We start from the raw sequence: 17050 nt of genomic DNA, 5'->3' as shown, positions 1-17050 counted from the left end.
GGCATGGGAGGGCAGAGGGAGACCTCTTCCTCCTGTATCCTTTCCAAACACCTTCAGTTGCTTCTGAAGTTGTGCCCGCTGAGCTCAGGGCTGGGTGCTGTCTCTGCCGCTGCTCCGGCTCCGCAGCTGCTATTGGATTTCGGCTCTTGCTTCTCCGGGAGATGCCATGCGGGAATGGCTCGCTGGGGTCACTCACACCGGCTCCTTGCAGTTCAGGCAACTGCATCACATAATCTCTTAAATAAACCCATCAAGTCCCACACTCGGCTGGAGCCTCCTGCAGCCTGGGGGAGCCAGCAGGTTAATCCGGAGCTCCTCCAGCCCTGGCTTCGGCCCCTTTGAAGTAGTTGCAGCTCAGGAGTGAACGCGCCTTCACAGGAAAGCTGGCTTTTTTACTAAGCAGCAGACTTTTATTATCTGAGCTGAGAATGCAGTGATTTCCTTCTCCTGCCAGTAATCCCCACTCAGGGCACTGTTATGCTCTTTTACAATTTATTTTTTTTTCTCTAATTGCCAGTTTGCCGTGGCCGTGCACCCCTCTCCTGTGTTCTGGGGAGCTTTTGCACTTTGAAAGCAGCTTAGTCCTTTCCTCCTGGCTGCTGGAACTGGGCAGCAATTCCTCTCCAGGTGCTTCAGTGAGAGTCCTGCTGGAAAAATAAGTGATAGCCCATGCTTTTCAACCTGTGCCTGATAACTGTGGTCTAGAGTAGAGTTTCAGCTTTCATGCATCCTTTGGAGCCCGGATACACTGCCCTTGACAGAGATAGTCAATGGATAGATGGTACCAGTGCAGCTGGTACGACGCTTTGCTGATGGCTCTCCTCATACCCTGTACACGGACCCTTTGGTTCCCCCGGGCACGGTATTGATCTTCCCGTCTATCCTGGGATAGAGCACCATGGTGCTGTATGTGGTTAAATTGCTCCCAGGTTTTGTCCCTGTGCTGACTGAAAGGACTTTGGAGCACAATTTGTGTATGTGTTCAGCACCTTTAGGTACCTGCGGATGAAAGGTGCTTAAGAGCTACCCAGACAGGACTGACTTTCTGGTGTGGTGGTCTGTGGCGGCTCAGGCTGTCCTCTCCCCAAGCCAGACTCGTGGATCAGGGCTCTTTAAATTTTAGTGCATGCAAAAGTGTGTTTTTAGTAGGTTTTTTCTTTTTTCTTTCTACTAATCACTTAAGAAAATATTTTAAAAGCAGATAAATAACCCTCTGGCATGATCAAGTTCTGCTGTGTGTGCATAGCTACGGTGATGGAGACAGTAAGACACGAGCTCCGCTCTGCCGTGCAGTGCCTTTGTGGGCTGGAAGTTGGGTGCAGGTCTGATGCTAAGCTTTACCAGTGCTGTTGAGGTATTTACTCTGTTCAGCTAGACCTGCAAACCAGCTGCCTTAAATTGTGTGGGGTTTTTTTAAGTATCCTTGAAATAAATACAAGGAAGAAAAGATTCGATTGTCCTCCAGCAAATAGGAGTTTCGGTGATGCCATGTCATGAGCAGGGCAGGTTTTACCAGCAGCAAATCCAGGCTGTGGGATTTTATGGGGGAGCAGAAGCCTGTGCCGCTTCTGTAATGCGGTGTCCCCTCCGTTTCCCCACGAGGCTCACTTGCTGGTGGCAGCACGGGGGACTGACCCGCAAAGTTTCCTCCTCTTTGAAGTGCTTGGGGTCTGGCATGGGTCACTCCCGCTGCTGGCAGCTGGGACTTTGATATTCTTCCAGCCAGCCCTTTGCGAGGAATATTTCAGAATAAGCAGCTACTAGGGGAGTAGGGTGTGAGAGATTTTGGATGGGTAAGACTTTTTTTTTTTTTACAAAGTTTTATTATTTCCTGCATCTATTAATAGGGCAGCAGGAGGCTCCATGTGCTTTTATAGTCCCTGTTGCGCTCTCTAATGGATATATGCAAAGGCTCCAAGGCGCATAAAATAGACACTCTTAGCCAGTTATTATGATAAAAATTATGTGCATGTCGTGACCTTTAAAGCAGTGGGACTGTGTGTGCATGCTCTTCTGATATGCCACTGTTCTCAATTCCTTTCTGAAGCGTTTCTCGCCGTAGGTGGTTTGCATAGGAGCTTGGAATATTTTTCTAATCAGCGAAGAGTCTCTTGGCTCTGATGGTAACTTGCAAAGCACAGAGGAGCGAGAAAAGGGAAGAGGGATGACTTTTTCTAAGGGAACTAACAGAGGAGAGGTTAAAGGCGAATGGTGAGGCACAGCATGAAAATCCCGGCATCGTCTGCAGTGCTGTCAAAAAAACACTGGCCCAAAAAGTGCTTTATGCTCTTTGAGGAAAACGCTATTCTGGTGCTCTTGAGGATAAAGAAGGAAAAAAGTTTTGTAATCCATGTGCCCTATTTAAGGAGACTTTTTTTGTTTTAAAACTTTTATTAACGGTGCAACCAGAACTGGCTCTGCTTGCACAGCCCGCATGTTTACCCTGCTCCGTGTTGGACGTGCCGTTGTGCCTGGAAAGCTTTGCAATATTCTGTATGGGTGTGAAGAGCGTGATGCCTGCTGTCCTGGCGAGGGAGGTGCGGAGAGAGGGGCTCCGTGTCCTGGCACCACTGCACCCCTCAGTCTGTGGCGTTAGGAGGGATTACTGTCGTCTGGGAAGGCAGATGGTTGCTCTGGGCTTGCTGGGGCAGTCCTGGTGCAGGTGTCGGGAGCTGCGGACAAAATGCTTCAGCGGCATGCCCAGGAGGTGTGCAGGCACCAGATGGGATGGAGACACTGTTTGCAAAAGTATATTGGGAATTTCTGCTTTGATCCCTGCTTGCACCCATAGCTTTCTGCATGGAGGTGTGGGGCGCAGCAAATGCCGTTGGGTGCCTGTCCCACCAGGCGTGCCTGTGTAGGGTGCACCCAGGAAGAAAGAGCTGGGAGTCCTGGAGATGTGATGGTCTCAAAAGCTCTTGAGTAACGCAAGGTTATGCAGGGCGAGCAGCGAGGCCTGACTTTGCTTGTGATAGCGTTGATACCAAACCCCTGTGTAGAAGCATCAGGCCATGCTCAGCTGCATCCCAGCCTTAACAAATGGGAAGAATAACACTTATGGTCTTAAAAATTAAACATTCTCTTTAATTATTGAACATGAGTAATTTTCATGCAAATTGAGCCTGGATGTGTGTTCCCAGAGTGACACAGCTGAGAGCGGTTACATCGCAGGGTGTCAGTGACCTGTGAACTGAGGGGCTGTTCATTATTTTTAGCATTTTATGAATGGTACCCTGGAGGGTGGGACACAGGCTGGTAGAGAGAGTTGGCTGAAGAAAAAGACTTTAGTTTGCACTGGTGGCCTCCCCTTCTAACGCTTTAACTTGTAGACTGGGGGGTGTATAGGTGCGTTGTCTTCACATACCTGGGTATGGACATTTTGGAAACCTCCTGGTGAGGAGGGCTGTAATTAAGGGAATAACCGCACGGTGACTGTGCTACTGGAGGTTCTCCTTCGTGCTGCACAGAGGAGGTGGGGGCAGGAAGTCCTCAAGTCTTTGAAAGTGGAGAGGGGAAAATGCACCCTAACTTTCCTAGCAAACCGACAGTCTCTATGTAAAACTTGGGTGGTTTGGCACAACCTGATGCGTGTGAGAGTGGTCCTGGCTGGGCACCCACAGATGGACACTACATCACCGGCTCTCCGCATTACTTTGGACGATGGAACAGCTCATGTTCAGGGCAGAAGAAATGTTGGATCTGCAGCTGAGCTGAGCCTGGTGCATTTGGGAAAGCTACAGCACTGCAGGGGCTTTTCAAATGGCTTTGAGGACACTTAGTGCTGGGTGGGTGCTGGGGGTCGAGTCCGTATATCCTCTGTGATTTGTGATTAGGCTCCTCTAAATATTTTCCTTTTCATAATGGAATGTCAGCATTTATTGTTTCCTGATTTTAAACACTGTACAGTTTGTCAAACATTTATCTTTGCCTTAAATTAAGTCTCCAGATATAATTCCTGTTAATTTCAAATCAATATGGAAGAAGGAGAGAAAGGAATTAGTCTAGCCCTTTTTTTTAATTGATATTTTCTTTAAAAGCTGAAATGTTAACTGGATCATACGTTTTGCCATTTTGAAATGTAGCTTGTGTCTAAAGAATATGTGCATTTCCCCTGAAAATTGCTGGTGCTGGTAAGCTTTGTGGCTGCCAGCACCGGGCAGGGTGGGACCAGCCTTTGCACCACTAATGCAGCCCTGTTCCTGAGCTCATCACCTCTCAATCTCAATAACTTTTTTTTTTTTTGTTCTGTTTTGCAGAAGCCTTTGAAATTGTAGTACGGCATGCAAGAAACTTCACCAACAGCATGTTTAGGACCCACTACCAAAGCATGGGGCCCAGAGCTCTTAAGTTTGTTGGAGAACTTTTTACTGATGTCTCGCTGTACATATTGGGCTCTGACATCAGTGTTAATGACATGATAAATGAATTTTTTGACAGTTTATTCCCTTTGGTTTACTCTCACTTGATTAATCCCGGCTTCCCCGATCCCTCTGCGGAAATGACTGAATGCCTACGGGCAGCCAGGAGAGACCTCAAAGTCTTTGGTAACTACCCGAAGATGATGATGACCCAGGTGTCCAAGTCACTACAGGCCACGCGAGTCTTTCTGCAGGCGCTCAACCTGGGGATCGAGGTGATCAACACTACTGACCACTTAAAATTCAGCAAGGACTGTGGACGAGCGCTGCTAAAGATGTGGTATTGCTCTCACTGCCAGGGGCTCCTCCTGGCCAAGCCCTGCGCCAGCTACTGTGGCGTGGCGATGCAAGGATGCTTGGCGGGCGTCGTAGAGATCGATAACCACTGGCAAGAGTACATCGGGTCGCTGGAGGGGCTGACCAAAGGCATGCACGGCATCTATGACATGGAACATGTCCTCCTGAACCTCTTCTCCCTGGTGCGGGATGCGATTGTCTACGTGCAGAAGAATGAAGAAAAGCTCTCGACAACTGTGAGTGATTCTCTGCAGCTCCCTAGCTTGCTGCCATGGCAGGGCTCGGTTGTGTACCACTAGCTCTACGTGTGGAAACCCAACCTACCCCTGTCCTCCAGCCAACAACCCCCAAATGCTCCAATTACCAGCTCCTCCCTTCTCTCCCCAGTTCTATGATTTCTAAAACATTTGGTAGCGCTTGAAACCGGTGTTTGTGAGGCCTGAGCTTCAGTTAAGGGCTTTTCCTCTTTTCAGGTTGGTCGGAGCAGAAGGGTCTGAAGTCATCCTGGCATCAGCCTTGTAGCTGGGCTGTGAGATTGGGAGCTGCGATGTCCCAGCATCTTCAGAACTCCCTGGGTGCTGTACTTGCCTTGGGTAGCTCTGAAAGGCTGGTCCTGCTCTCCAGGTGGCCCCTACCTCCTTTAACAGCACTAAAATGCACCTCGAAATAGATGCCAAGTGGAAGTGTGTACTGTGGCATCCCTGCTTCCTGATTTAGTAAAGGAGATCTGGTTTTCCTTCTTTTGATAGCTCATTCCAGTTTTGGGCAGCCTTTAATCCCAGGGATGAGGTTATTTCTTAGTTATTAGGAGTGACCTGACTCTTTAAAAACACATTATGTTGTATACATCATTACCACCTGTAACATTAATTCTCCTTCTCACCTGACTTCAAGCTAAACCTACATCTCGCTCCTTTGCTGTTCCGGAGACTGTTGACAGGTTCTGGCCAACGGGACACATGGAGCCCCCTGAGAAACTGAGGCTTTCTTGTTTAGAAAATCCTGCTGCTCTGTTTGAATGCCAAGGACAAATGGACTGTGGTCATATAATGCTTGTTTTGTAGGGGAGGTTTTTCTTGGGACACCACTGAGCCGCTCCGTGCAGGTAGGATGGAGTTGGGGATGGGGGCAAAGGCGCAGGAGTATTGTTATAGTTTGCTTAAAGCCAACAATGATGAAAATCTGCCACCGTTTCCCTGTTAGCTGCTTGTTCCTAACATTCTTGACTCCTGTTTATGAAAGAACTGTGTTTATGTAGGTCACTGTAGTACTTCCACTGTAATTCTTATCTTTTTTTGGGGACCGTGGAAATGTATCGGCTTATGGATTTGGAGCTATGTGGCATTCAGCCAGCAGCACTCTTCTGTGCTGTTTTATGTGCCATCTTTGCTCGGTGATTGCCCGAGACATGCCACCGCACATATGGAGGCTGTGAAATAACGTGGTGGCACCCGAGTAGTTTCACACCCCCTGGGGAGTTTGGCACACGTGGTGCGAGCTCTCTTTGTTTAGGTTGGACATTAGGAAAAATTTTTTCACCGAAAGGGTTGTTAAGCATTGGAACAGGCTGCTCCAGGGAAGGAGTCGAGTCCCCATCCCCAGAGGTATTTAAAAGACGGGTAGAGGAGGTGCTTAGGGCCAGGGTTTAGTGGTGGGATGGCAGGATTAGGCTAACGGTTGGACTTGATGATCCTAAAGGTCTTTTCCAACCTAAACCATTCTATGATTCATTGCTTAGAGAAGGGATTTAGGGAAAAAATCCCCAGAAAATTGGATTACTCTTGTGTGGTCGTGACTGGATAGAGGCTGTGGCTGAGGGCTGGGTTTTGGTCTTGGTCACCCAAGCCACATGGATGCGGGCAGCACTCGTGGGCTGTACTTCAGGCTCCAGGATACAGTGCAGGGCACCGGCAACCTGCATACCTTAGCCCCTTTCTGCAGAAAATACCTGTTTTACAGCAGCCTGCCAAGCATTTCTCGTGTCCCCAGGACTGCAGGGAGGTTCCCACTGATGGGCAGCAGCTCTGCTAGGCACCACTTCTGCTGCTGTGGAGCCAGGGCAGGCTCTTCTCCCATCAGTCAGAACCTGTCAACCCTCTCTGGAACAGCAAAGGAGCAGAGATGTATCTGTAGGTTTAGCTTGAGGTCAGGTGAGATGGAGAATTCATGTTACATGTATACTAATGTATACAAGAGAGAAAACCCAGCTCAACTCTAAGCCCAGTTGGCATTTCCAAGGCAGTAAGAAACAAAACTTACTTCTACATGTAATGTGAGCCTATTTGATCTTGAAAGATCAGTCGACATACTCAGCCGTGAGCAAAACCATCCGACATGTTTTGCAGCAGCAACCCTGCCGTGCTTGTAGGTGCTAAGGCAGAACAGAAACACTGCCTGTAGAGGCTGTATGCCAGGTTTTGCAAGCACTCACAACATGTGCATTGCTGTAGGGTCCTGAAAGAAGTGCTTGTCCTCCCATATCCTTTTATTGGCACAACAATAAAAATGTACTTTTTCTTGAAGATGTCCATGTATACAGTGAAGGAACATGACTGTCAGTTATATTATCGAGTATTGAGACCTTGATCTGTCTACTGAAAATGTGTTTGTGGGAGGGCAAGTAGATGGAGCGCTGCTAAAGTCGATGCAAGCCATGACAGTAGAGCCATAATCTGCCCATCCTCTGCCAAACCAGAACATAAATTGGCTTCCTTTTAAAATAAAAAAAATCACTGGGCATTGCAAAGCCATTCAGTACTTTCATACTTGATAGAGCTGTTTGAATTCATTAGTGCCTTATATAGTTAGGTGCTTATTTAAACACAGCTCTTCTTGATTATTTAATACTTGAGTGATTCTTTTATTTGCTCTAGAGATGGTTTTGAGTTATAGTGCCAAGCAAGCCAATTGGTTGGCAGTTGTCACTGAAAGAGAATGGCCACTGGGTTTTTAGTGTTCATTTTTAAAACACTGATGCTGCTCAGCTAAGGCTTTTATGTCAAACCTGAGCCCAGAGCGACTTTTTTTTACAAATGAAGGTATGAGCTGTTCAGCAGAGGAATAGGGCAGTAGTGGACGTGCTGACAGTCTTAACTACAGCATTGCAGACGGCCTGACTCTGATAGCTGGTCTGAATCTGGGATGTGGGGTAAATAGCTCTGCCCCTAAGTGATAGAATGCAATTTTTTTTTTACCTTTGCTGGAATGAAAGTTTCTCTGTTAGACTTATCAGCACATATTGAGTTTCAAAGAATATACCTGGAAGCAAACAGTTGTGTTTACTGTTCTCCTGTAAATGTGATTGTTTTTAGACACCATTGTCATATGAAAGTATAAAATGCCTGAGGAGTTGTCTTTGAAAATGTGGGGCTTTGCTCTCATGCTGGCTTCTTTTATCAACCTCTTTTATTACTGACCTTGGCCACCGCTGCTTCTGTAGGCAAAGTTCAATTCACCTGTATGTTATTAAGGATAATGACAGGTTATTTAATTGTCATTAAAATCCTCTGGAATTATGGAAAACTTATCTTGCATGCCTGTAGTGATTATAGCCTGAATAATAACACTACTGCCCTTGCCTGTCCTTTGGGCTTCTTTGGTTTTCCATGGCATCGGTGGCACTTCTGCAGCAGTAGTTTTTCCTCCCGGTGTTTCAGGTCCTTGGGTGTGTGATCTGACCAAGCATCCTTCCTCCATGCAGCTGCTCCTCTCTCCCCCTCGCCACCCATCCCTAGGCGGGGTTGTGGGCGTTTGCATGAGGACCTGGACTCCTTCTGTAGCTTGCTGTAGACCTGGCTGCAAAGGGCATGTGAACCTGAGCCCCAGAGGGGTTGCAGAGCCTCCAAGTAGGTTTCTGAGGAGCTCTACAGTCCCCAAGATGTGGAATCATACTGTTGTTAATCTGCTTTTGGAAAATGTGCACCTCCAGGCATGCATTTAAATGTAAGCCTACATGCCGGTGTTGTTCCTGGTATGTAAACAGCAATGCAGAAGAGTGAATCCAGTAATATGGCAGTAGGCAGTTCCCATCCCAAGCCTTGCTTTAATAGCTAATTTGTCACTGATGGTGTGTGTTAGGGCTTTATTTCTACAGTGTGTCAGTTTAAAAACTTCATACCTAAAATATGCTATTAAAATACTTCATCAAGGAGGCAGAGACTCAGGGCTGATTGGGGAAAAAAAGTCCTGTCTAGGGCTACATCTATATTAATTTTCCTATCTGCTACTTTTTCCCTAGTTGCAAATGCACGTAGTACGTCCACCTCTTGTAGATGTTTTAATCATGAATGTAGGGAAGAGAGATTTTAATCTGTTCGTGCTTTCTACCACAAAGACAGTCGGAGAGATGCAGTACAAATAAACTTCATAAAATATTCAACCCCAGCACCTCTTGAAGTCGATGCTTTCTCCACTTTTGGAAGTACAAAAGAGACAATAGGTCTGGGTGTCTTACATTAGCTAAGAGTTGATCTCCTGTGGGGTTCCCTACCTTAAGCGAGCACTGTAAATTTATGTTGAAAGGTTGCAGAGTTGAGGTGAAGACCACTGATTTGACACAGTTATTAATTTGTCTATGTAAATATTTTTTTCTCAGTTCTTTTTTTTCCCCTCCTGTAACTCGTCAGGGTTTTGAACCCATCCCAACAGAGTGGGAAACAACAGGCAACTCATAGCATAGTGAGACACGAACCAAAAAAGGTGGGCGGCTTGGGGTGAGGCTGTAGCCATGTATTGCATGTGAGGAGGAGGATGCACTGCAGGTGCAGAGGAAGGGATGTGGATTTTGGCTGTGTTAGCTGCTTTGTCCTGCGCACCCAGCAGGGCACGCGTCCCCTTCCAGCCCTTCAGATGGGGGTGGCAGGACTTCTCCTGCCCTTTAGCTGTTGTGTGGTGCCTCTCCGGCTGGATGTGGAGCTGAAGCTGCCAACCTCTTCCTCGCACAGTGGGACCCTCTGCTTGGTAGGACCCGTACGTGTTAGCGTAATTAGGGTCCAGCCCAAGATACTGTGGAGCTGACGTGTCTGTAACATGACCAAATCGGGGAATGAGAACAGGTTGCAAAGGAATACAAGGTTAGTCTTATGTGTCTCTTTGTAAAAGTACATAATGAAAACCACGAGCAATGCACCACCAAAAAAATGTATCAAGAAACTTAGTTAGTCCAGGCTTGCCAGGCAGGTGTGCCCCAGCCTGGGCATCTGCATCTCTAGGGAGAAATGCAAAGAAATGGGCTGATGGAGCTGCCCAGCCCCTGCTGCTCCCCTTGCGGTTGGCGGAGGAGTGCAGCTCTATCTGCAGAGCGTTGCATAGAAAGCAAAGAGCAGGGAGCTCAGCAAAGCTTTTTTCTTCACTCAGAACTGATGTCTGAGTTTCTAGAAATTCCCGTTAAATTGCAGGATAAAGATAGCCAGACCTTTGTTGAACTGCTGGCACCCACCTGTGCTGAGGAGGGGAGCGGGTTAGAGGGAGGGTACCAGCGCCGTACGGAAACGGGGTGCAGTTCTTGGTGTGCCTGCACTGTGAGGGGATCCCTGCTGTTTTACTTTCCTGCAAACACCTTTAAAAGACTGCTTAGGTCTGGGTTAAATAGATTATACGGCCATGCTGCTGAGGAGAGGAGAAGCCACAGCGCAGGCTGGGTTTGGTCTTATCCCAAAGCCAGAGGGCTCAGCCCAGCCAGCGCAGGCAGGGTGCCGGGTGTGAGCCCAGCTCTGACGCTGGCCATGGGAAGCTGCTGGGGAGCCCCAGGGAGGGGCAGGCAAACCAGAGCCTTGTTTGCCCTCAATTCTTTGGGGAATCCTGGCAGGGAGACCATGAGCATACTGAAAAGATAACCAGCTACTTTGCTTGCTTGTAGGCCCACAGAGAGAAGCATTGCTCTGTTGCAAATTAATGTAGAAATTTGCAGCACCTGCAGATGCACAAGGATGAAAGTAAAGAATAAGTAAAGGGACTTTTGCCAGGGATGAAAATGTTGCCTGTCCCCATACACAGTGATTCAGTGCATTTGTCTGCACGGCGATGCTGGTGCAGTTTTCCCTGGATGCTGCCCAGGAGCTGCTTTTGGAGCCAGCTCACCTGGCGACTCGCTGGAAGCTGCTTTGCTCGGTGGGTTGCAGCGGCAGGGAGCTCCGGTGAGTTTTCCTATCTGCTAATGGATTTCTTTCTGTGCTAGAGCTGGCAAGAGACTTGTGAGGAAAGCTTTGAAATTACAGTGCTGTTCGAGAAGTCATTCCCTCTGAGACACTGAGATCGGTTTCTTTGTACTTTTAATGCGTGCTGCTTTCTGCTGGCATCGCTCATGGGATAGTTGGCTGGATGTACAGCCTCTGTATTTTCAGTTGCTTTATCGGCAAAGTTTAATCCTCAGGCTGTTCTCTAATGCTTGCTGGTAGCTAGCTCCATTTTTCACTTAAAGCTGAGGTTTTGGTTGTCAGTAAGCTCAGGCCCACTCGTAGCTATCCCAAGGTGTGTTTATCGCGTGCTTTTGTTAACCATTTTGTGATGGGCAGTGTAACGTGCCTGATAAGGCATGTTAAAGCAAGGCATGTTCCCACTGCAGCATGAAAATAAACCTGATCACTGAGGACAGCATCAGCAACATTCCCGTTCCCATGAAAATACCTTGGGAGTAGTACGATTACTTGTCTGAAGAGGTTTCAGATATTAAAGATTTTCTGATAGTTGGGGAAGCATATGGCAAGGCGCTGAACTGCAAGGCATTGATTTTGATCTAGAAATCCCCAAGTTGTTGGCAGCTTGGCTGGTGCTGAAAGAATAAGGGCAAAAATTATTCATGCCTGCAGTCTTGCAACCCAGTATCAACAATTTTGATCCAGCAACTTTGGCACGCTGCTGCTGGTCTTAAATCTTTGGTTTAATGTTCAGTCACATAGTAGCAAATTAAGGGTCTGCATCTCATTTTTGGAAGGCACTTTGGCATGAGTGCTCTTGACCGTCACTTGCTTCTCTAAGGGATTGAGGCTCAGAGGTTATTCTCAGCCTAGTGAAAGCTTTCCCCTTGTCTGGCCTGGGGACGGAGGCTGTTGGTGTCAGGCTTAATCCACTGCTAACGAGACCTTTGTCTCTAGAGGACATGGGCAGCATGATTTCGTGGTCTTTGATCAGCCTTGCTTTTTTTCTGCTGGGGTCCAGCATGGGCAAAGTGGCATGCTGGTCTCCCCTCCTGCTGGCCCTGATGGCATAGTGAGGCTTTGGGTCAGTTTGTCACTGAACTGGGTCCAGATGAAGTGGGTCGAGCGTGCAGGGCTGTGCTGGGGAGCACGTGGGGCCGTGCAGAGCTGCTAGGTGGATGTGGCTGGTGATGCTCAAACCTGCCAGTGCAAATCCGAAGGAGATGGCGTTGAATATCAACATGGGTTTCATTTAAAATAGCATTTGATTTTGCTTCTGTTTGTAAACTTTTATATTCTCCCCTCCTTTTTTGCACTCTCTCTGTCCTTTGAACTGGATGTGTTCTAGGCTCTGGCATGTTGTGCCATTTCAAGGGAATTTGCAGTGATGTTTTTTTTTTTTTTAATTAAAAGTAGAAGGTAGCTGCTACCGGTGCCCCCTCCTCCCTGCACGCACACACGGCAGCACGGGGAGCATCCTTTGACAGAGCGTTTGATGCTCAAACCAACTTTGCAGTGAAGCTCACACGAATCTTTTCGTTGACTTCAGTCAGAGGCAGATTGCTCGGCTGGTGGCAACTTCATCCCCACTACTCTGCAGCTTAAAAAGAGCTTTTTAAGGCTGCTGCATTTTATGGGCAGGAATATCATACAGCGCCCACTGAGCCTGGCTTGATCTCACTTCAAATCATGTGTTGGCTAGAGCACGAGCGAGATGCACACAGGTTGCACACGGTGGGATGTCTTGCATCTTTTCTGAGATGAAGTCAGAACAAGCCTAAAGATCTTGTGCGGATTAATTACTAGTTCTGTGTACCTGTTTGCACGTACTGTGCCTTGGCCTGTTCCCTTGTTTAATGGAGGAGCTGATTTGTTGTTGTGCAACTGGCTCCCAAGTGTTCAAAAAGATATTTGCTTCTGAGCTGCCCTTGGTACAAAGAGTGAGCAGTGGTAGTGGTGCAGGGTACATTCGTAACAGTTGGAAATTAAGGTACACAGCTTTGCAATATTATGCAGCTTTCTTCACTGCACAGAGCATCTTTTTTCTCATCCCTCTTCTTTTTCCTGGCTCCCATCATAGCTGTGTTTGGCAGTCGGACATGGGATGCTTTGGGATGTAGGAGAGGAGAGAGCTGGTGATCGTGTCCTCCAAAGCAGACTGTGCGCATTGCAGGAGGGGATGTAAGGGGGAGTCTGGTCCTTGGGCACTGGGCTTCAGGCTTTGAAATTTAAAATGGTCTCATTTTGTAATAAACTGTAGTGGTCAAGGACATAACGTGAGGTCTTGAAGTAGATTGGATTTAAGCAGAAAAAAACGGAGTTTCAGGCTGAACCAAAGATCACAGCATCAGAAAGTTCCCTCTGGGTGTCTTGAGGCTTGTGCGGCTTCAGGAGCCCTGGGAGAGGTGCTGGCTGGGGAGGAGCCGGGGCACAACCCTCCCGAACGGCACAGCCCCTTCTCTGGGGCTGTATTTGCAGCTGAGCTTTACAGCTGAACCTCCTTCAGAGTTAAGCCAGGCTTATGCTCAGGGTCTTTACTGAGATCCAGATTTAGTTTACCTGAAGGATGCTACAAGCTGGTGCGTGGCAGAACCAGGAGGCTTTTAGGTCTGGGCTGACCTGCCTGGCTTCAGACGAGCCCATAGAGAGAAGTTATGTCCATGGCACAAACTGCATTTCTTCTGATTTAGCTCTGTCCAGACCATCCCTCTAGGCAAGCTGCTGCCCTTGACACTTACTAGGGAATTGGGGAGCTGCCTCTGGGATTCTCTCTCAAAACCGGGTGCACATCTTTGTTTTATCAGAGAGATAAAATTCCCCACGTATCAGCCCTGCGGACATGGCTCCCTCGCTTGCCATCCAGATTGCTGCAGCCTCCTGCAACCTCTATTAACATAGACGCCTTATTAGCAAAATGTATTCTGGCCCATTTCCTTTCCCGAAGATTTTTATCCTTGCTAAGACCTGCAGCTTTGCAACGCCAGACTTGTGCTTACCAATATCCATCTCTTTATGCTTTTTATGCTAAACCCTCTTTTGGCCTCATTATCTGTGACTGCAGTTTCCACTAAGACCTCCATCCGGGGTCATTTGCCGGGCATCCTTCATCTTAACCGCGCTGAGTTTACTTCCAGTGACAGTAACCCCCGTGAGTGTTGCTGCCTTAAAACCAGAACTAACTGTCCCATTAGCAATGCTGATGAATGAGCCAAGAACAAACCAGAAACTTAAAAGCGACCCTCTGCAAAGCAGCAATAGTGCCCAGAGCTGCCCGGGTGGAGCAGCGGCGTTTTGGTTTGCACTGGAGAGGATGAGGGGCTGGGTTGCAATCAGGTTTTTTGCTTCATTTTGAATTCTCTGCCCGTGTGTGATGCTGTGAATTATATCATTTTTACATCTTATTGTAAAGTAGCTTGGAGGTACCAGGCATGAAAGATGCCATCTACAAATACATTTAGCTGGGGAAAAAAAAAAAAAAATTACAACAAACAATTGAGGCAGATTTTTCAGCCGTCCGCTGCAGCAACGTACCCCTTGTTGCCGGCAGAGCCCTTGGCCTCTTTGGGTTGCTGCAGAATGAACCGGTGGCCTTTTCCTTCCCTACCTGTTGTGTTCCCCCACTAATAAACCCCCGAGGGCACGGAGTCTGCTCTCGGAGGGTGAAGTTTGCTGCTAACTGCATTATTCTTTCAAAGTCTCATTTGAGCGAGATCAGGCTGCAGAAAGCTGTGCTGATAGCCTACAGCTACTTTGGCAGAGTTATTTCTGTTTAAAAAGAAAAAAAAAAAAAAAAAAAAAAAAAAAAAAAAAAAAAAAAAAAAAGAAAAAGCAAGCCAGCAGTTGGGGAATTTAGCAATTCTTTATGCAGGTGTATCTTTCTCACCTAAAAAATTTTCACAGCTAATTCTCTTCCATGCTACCAGCAGTGGTAGAGATGATGCTCTTAGGCACTGACCTGGAGAAGGCGAGTGAGCCTGGTGATTAGTGAGGATAATTTGGGGGTGACGGACGTGCTCTGAGTTATTTCTTTCTAAAGGTTATTAACTCTTGGATTGCACATATCGATCTGTATCACTGTACAAATAAACTTCACGCTGCTGCTCTCCAGAGCACTGGAGAGCCATATTTCCTTAGCTATCTCAACTGCCCATGCTGGTATTTAAGTCATTCTCCCTCCCGCTCCTCCCCAAGGGGCAGCCTAAAAAGCAGGGAGCGGAGGGCACTTGAGGATGGTGGGAACCGTGCAAGGTGATGCTGGGATGGCTCCGACCAGCAAAATGGCACCAGTAGCTCAGAGCAGATGGATCCAAAAGGGTTTTCACAGCAGATGCTGAAAAATGTCCAGGACATCTCTGAGCCTTGCTTCATGCAGTTCCCATTGTTGCTTAGGAGCCAGAAAGCACTTCAGTAGCACTTTTTACCTCAAGATTTTGGTGCAAAATTTCTCTTTTCAGTGAGCTGTGGAAATGCCCAGCTTACAGCCTGCAAGGTGAGTAAAAAGTAAAGATGATGCACAAAAGTGCATTTAAAGTATTTAGTCCTTTTTTTTTTTGTCAGTCTAATGCTTCCTCCCCCTCGTTTTGGAATTGTTGCATATCAATTTATTGGAATCCGCTTCTCATAATCAAATTCTAGTCCTTAGTTTGACGACATTGATAAAGGTGTTGTGATAAAGTCAAATTAATTTCATTTCTTCCTGCAAACAGCCTATTGTTGAATGAGTCACTTTAATATATTAATCAGACATATAATATAACATTGTAACGAGGTTAAAAGTGCACACCAATTTCCATTATAAAGATATTCTCAATCAAGCAGAAGCTAATCTAATGCTGTAAGTCATTCCGTAATTCAATTGTGGTAACCACAGTACATGTAAAAACAAGATGTGTTACAACAAAGTCTCAAAAAAGCCCTGAAGATATTTATATCTTTATAGAAAATAATGATTTATATTTTCAATGAGCCTGATTTGTCATTGGGAGAAATGTAATTCCTTTATCATGAGCAAAAATCTAATGGGAGTCTTTTTACCTTGTCTGCCGTGTTTTGGGTAAATTATCTTGGCGCCAACCTTTGATTGTATTAGGCTAGGGCTGACTGTCAGGGAAAAAAAAATTAATATGGATCTGGCAGCTTCAAAACTAAGAAAAATCAACAGATGAAGGAAAAAAAATGATGAAAGAAGAACACAGGGTCTTCCTGAGCCCTTTTTTGGCCTTGAATGGATTAATTTTACCAGCAGCTAATCTCTGCTGTGCCCAGATGCTTTTATCACTTTCCGTTAATTACTGCGCCTCTGTTTTAGGCTTTGCTTGGGGAGGTCCACAGCATCGCCATGGGGAGAGCCTCTGCACCCCTTGCCAGAGGCTGGGTAACGCACCATGGGGTTGGTCTGGGCTTGGCTGGAAAACAGATGGTTGTAATTATTCTGCTGAAGATATTAAGCAGCTTAAAACCCATTGAAATGATTTGGTGAGCTTTGGTGCCTCCAGCCTTGTTGTTTTAGTGGAAACTTGGTCTTTGGAAAGGGAAAAGGTGGATGGAGGGAGCAAAAGGTGGCTGCTGGGGGGTTATTCCTATGGGGAGGTTAAAGTAAGTAGGGTTATGGTCCTTTGCAAGAGGCGGTGAGTGGGGAGGAGTGATGGGGACTGAACCCTTTGGGGTCAGAAGGGTTTTCCATTCAGCACAGGAAGGGAGGGGGGCATTTTATAGCGAAAAATACTGTTAGTGGCTTAAAAACCTTTGGGATGGTTTCGGTACAAGTGTTTATTGAAGTATAAATCTGAAAAGCTGCATGTACCTGTGAGCGTGGTCTGTGAAGGTTGCAAAATTGGCATTGCTTTTTACCTGCTTGGCTTGATGTCGCCCGTTAAAGCAGAGTTAGCAGTAAGCCTTGTGTGCTCTATTTTATACAAATATTGCACTTGCTATTGGATTGCTGATAGAGAGAGAGAACTAATTAAGGAGATGGGATATCATCAGTAGATTTTTCTTCCCTGAGATTTTATGAGCAGTAATTTGAAAAGAGCCATATTAAAGTCATTGAGGAACAAGTTAATGCTGCGTTTCTAAGAATATTGCCCTTCTACTCAAAGATTATATTCAAGAATAAACAGTGTACAGTAGCTAATTGCTAGCTGACACATTATAATGGCTTTATACTTCCAAAATTGAATCGGTCTGGTTTAAAAAAAAAAA

At 46.6% G+C, this 17050-nt stretch overlaps 1 protein-coding gene across 1 annotated transcript in view; it reads left to right on the top strand.

Moving 5' to 3' along the window:
* Positions 1-17050, top strand: part of GPC3 (glypican 3) — a 156519-nt gene that overhangs the window by 66581 nt on the left and 72888 nt on the right. Inside the window, exon 3 of the mRNA XM_035898793.1 lies at positions 4257-4951. Coding sequence (XP_035754686.1) covers positions 4257-4951 — 695 coding nt within the window. The remainder of the gene's footprint in view (positions 1-4256; positions 4952-17050) is intronic.

The sequence above is a fragment of the Egretta garzetta genome, unplaced genomic scaffold (genome assembly GCF_000687185.1).
Source record: "Egretta garzetta isolate BGI_Z169 unplaced genomic scaffold, ASM68718v1 scaffold220, whole genome shotgun sequence".
Taxonomy (NCBI): domain Eukaryota; kingdom Metazoa; phylum Chordata; class Aves; order Pelecaniformes; family Ardeidae; genus Egretta; species Egretta garzetta.
This window is presented reverse-complemented; position numbering and strand designations above follow the sequence as displayed.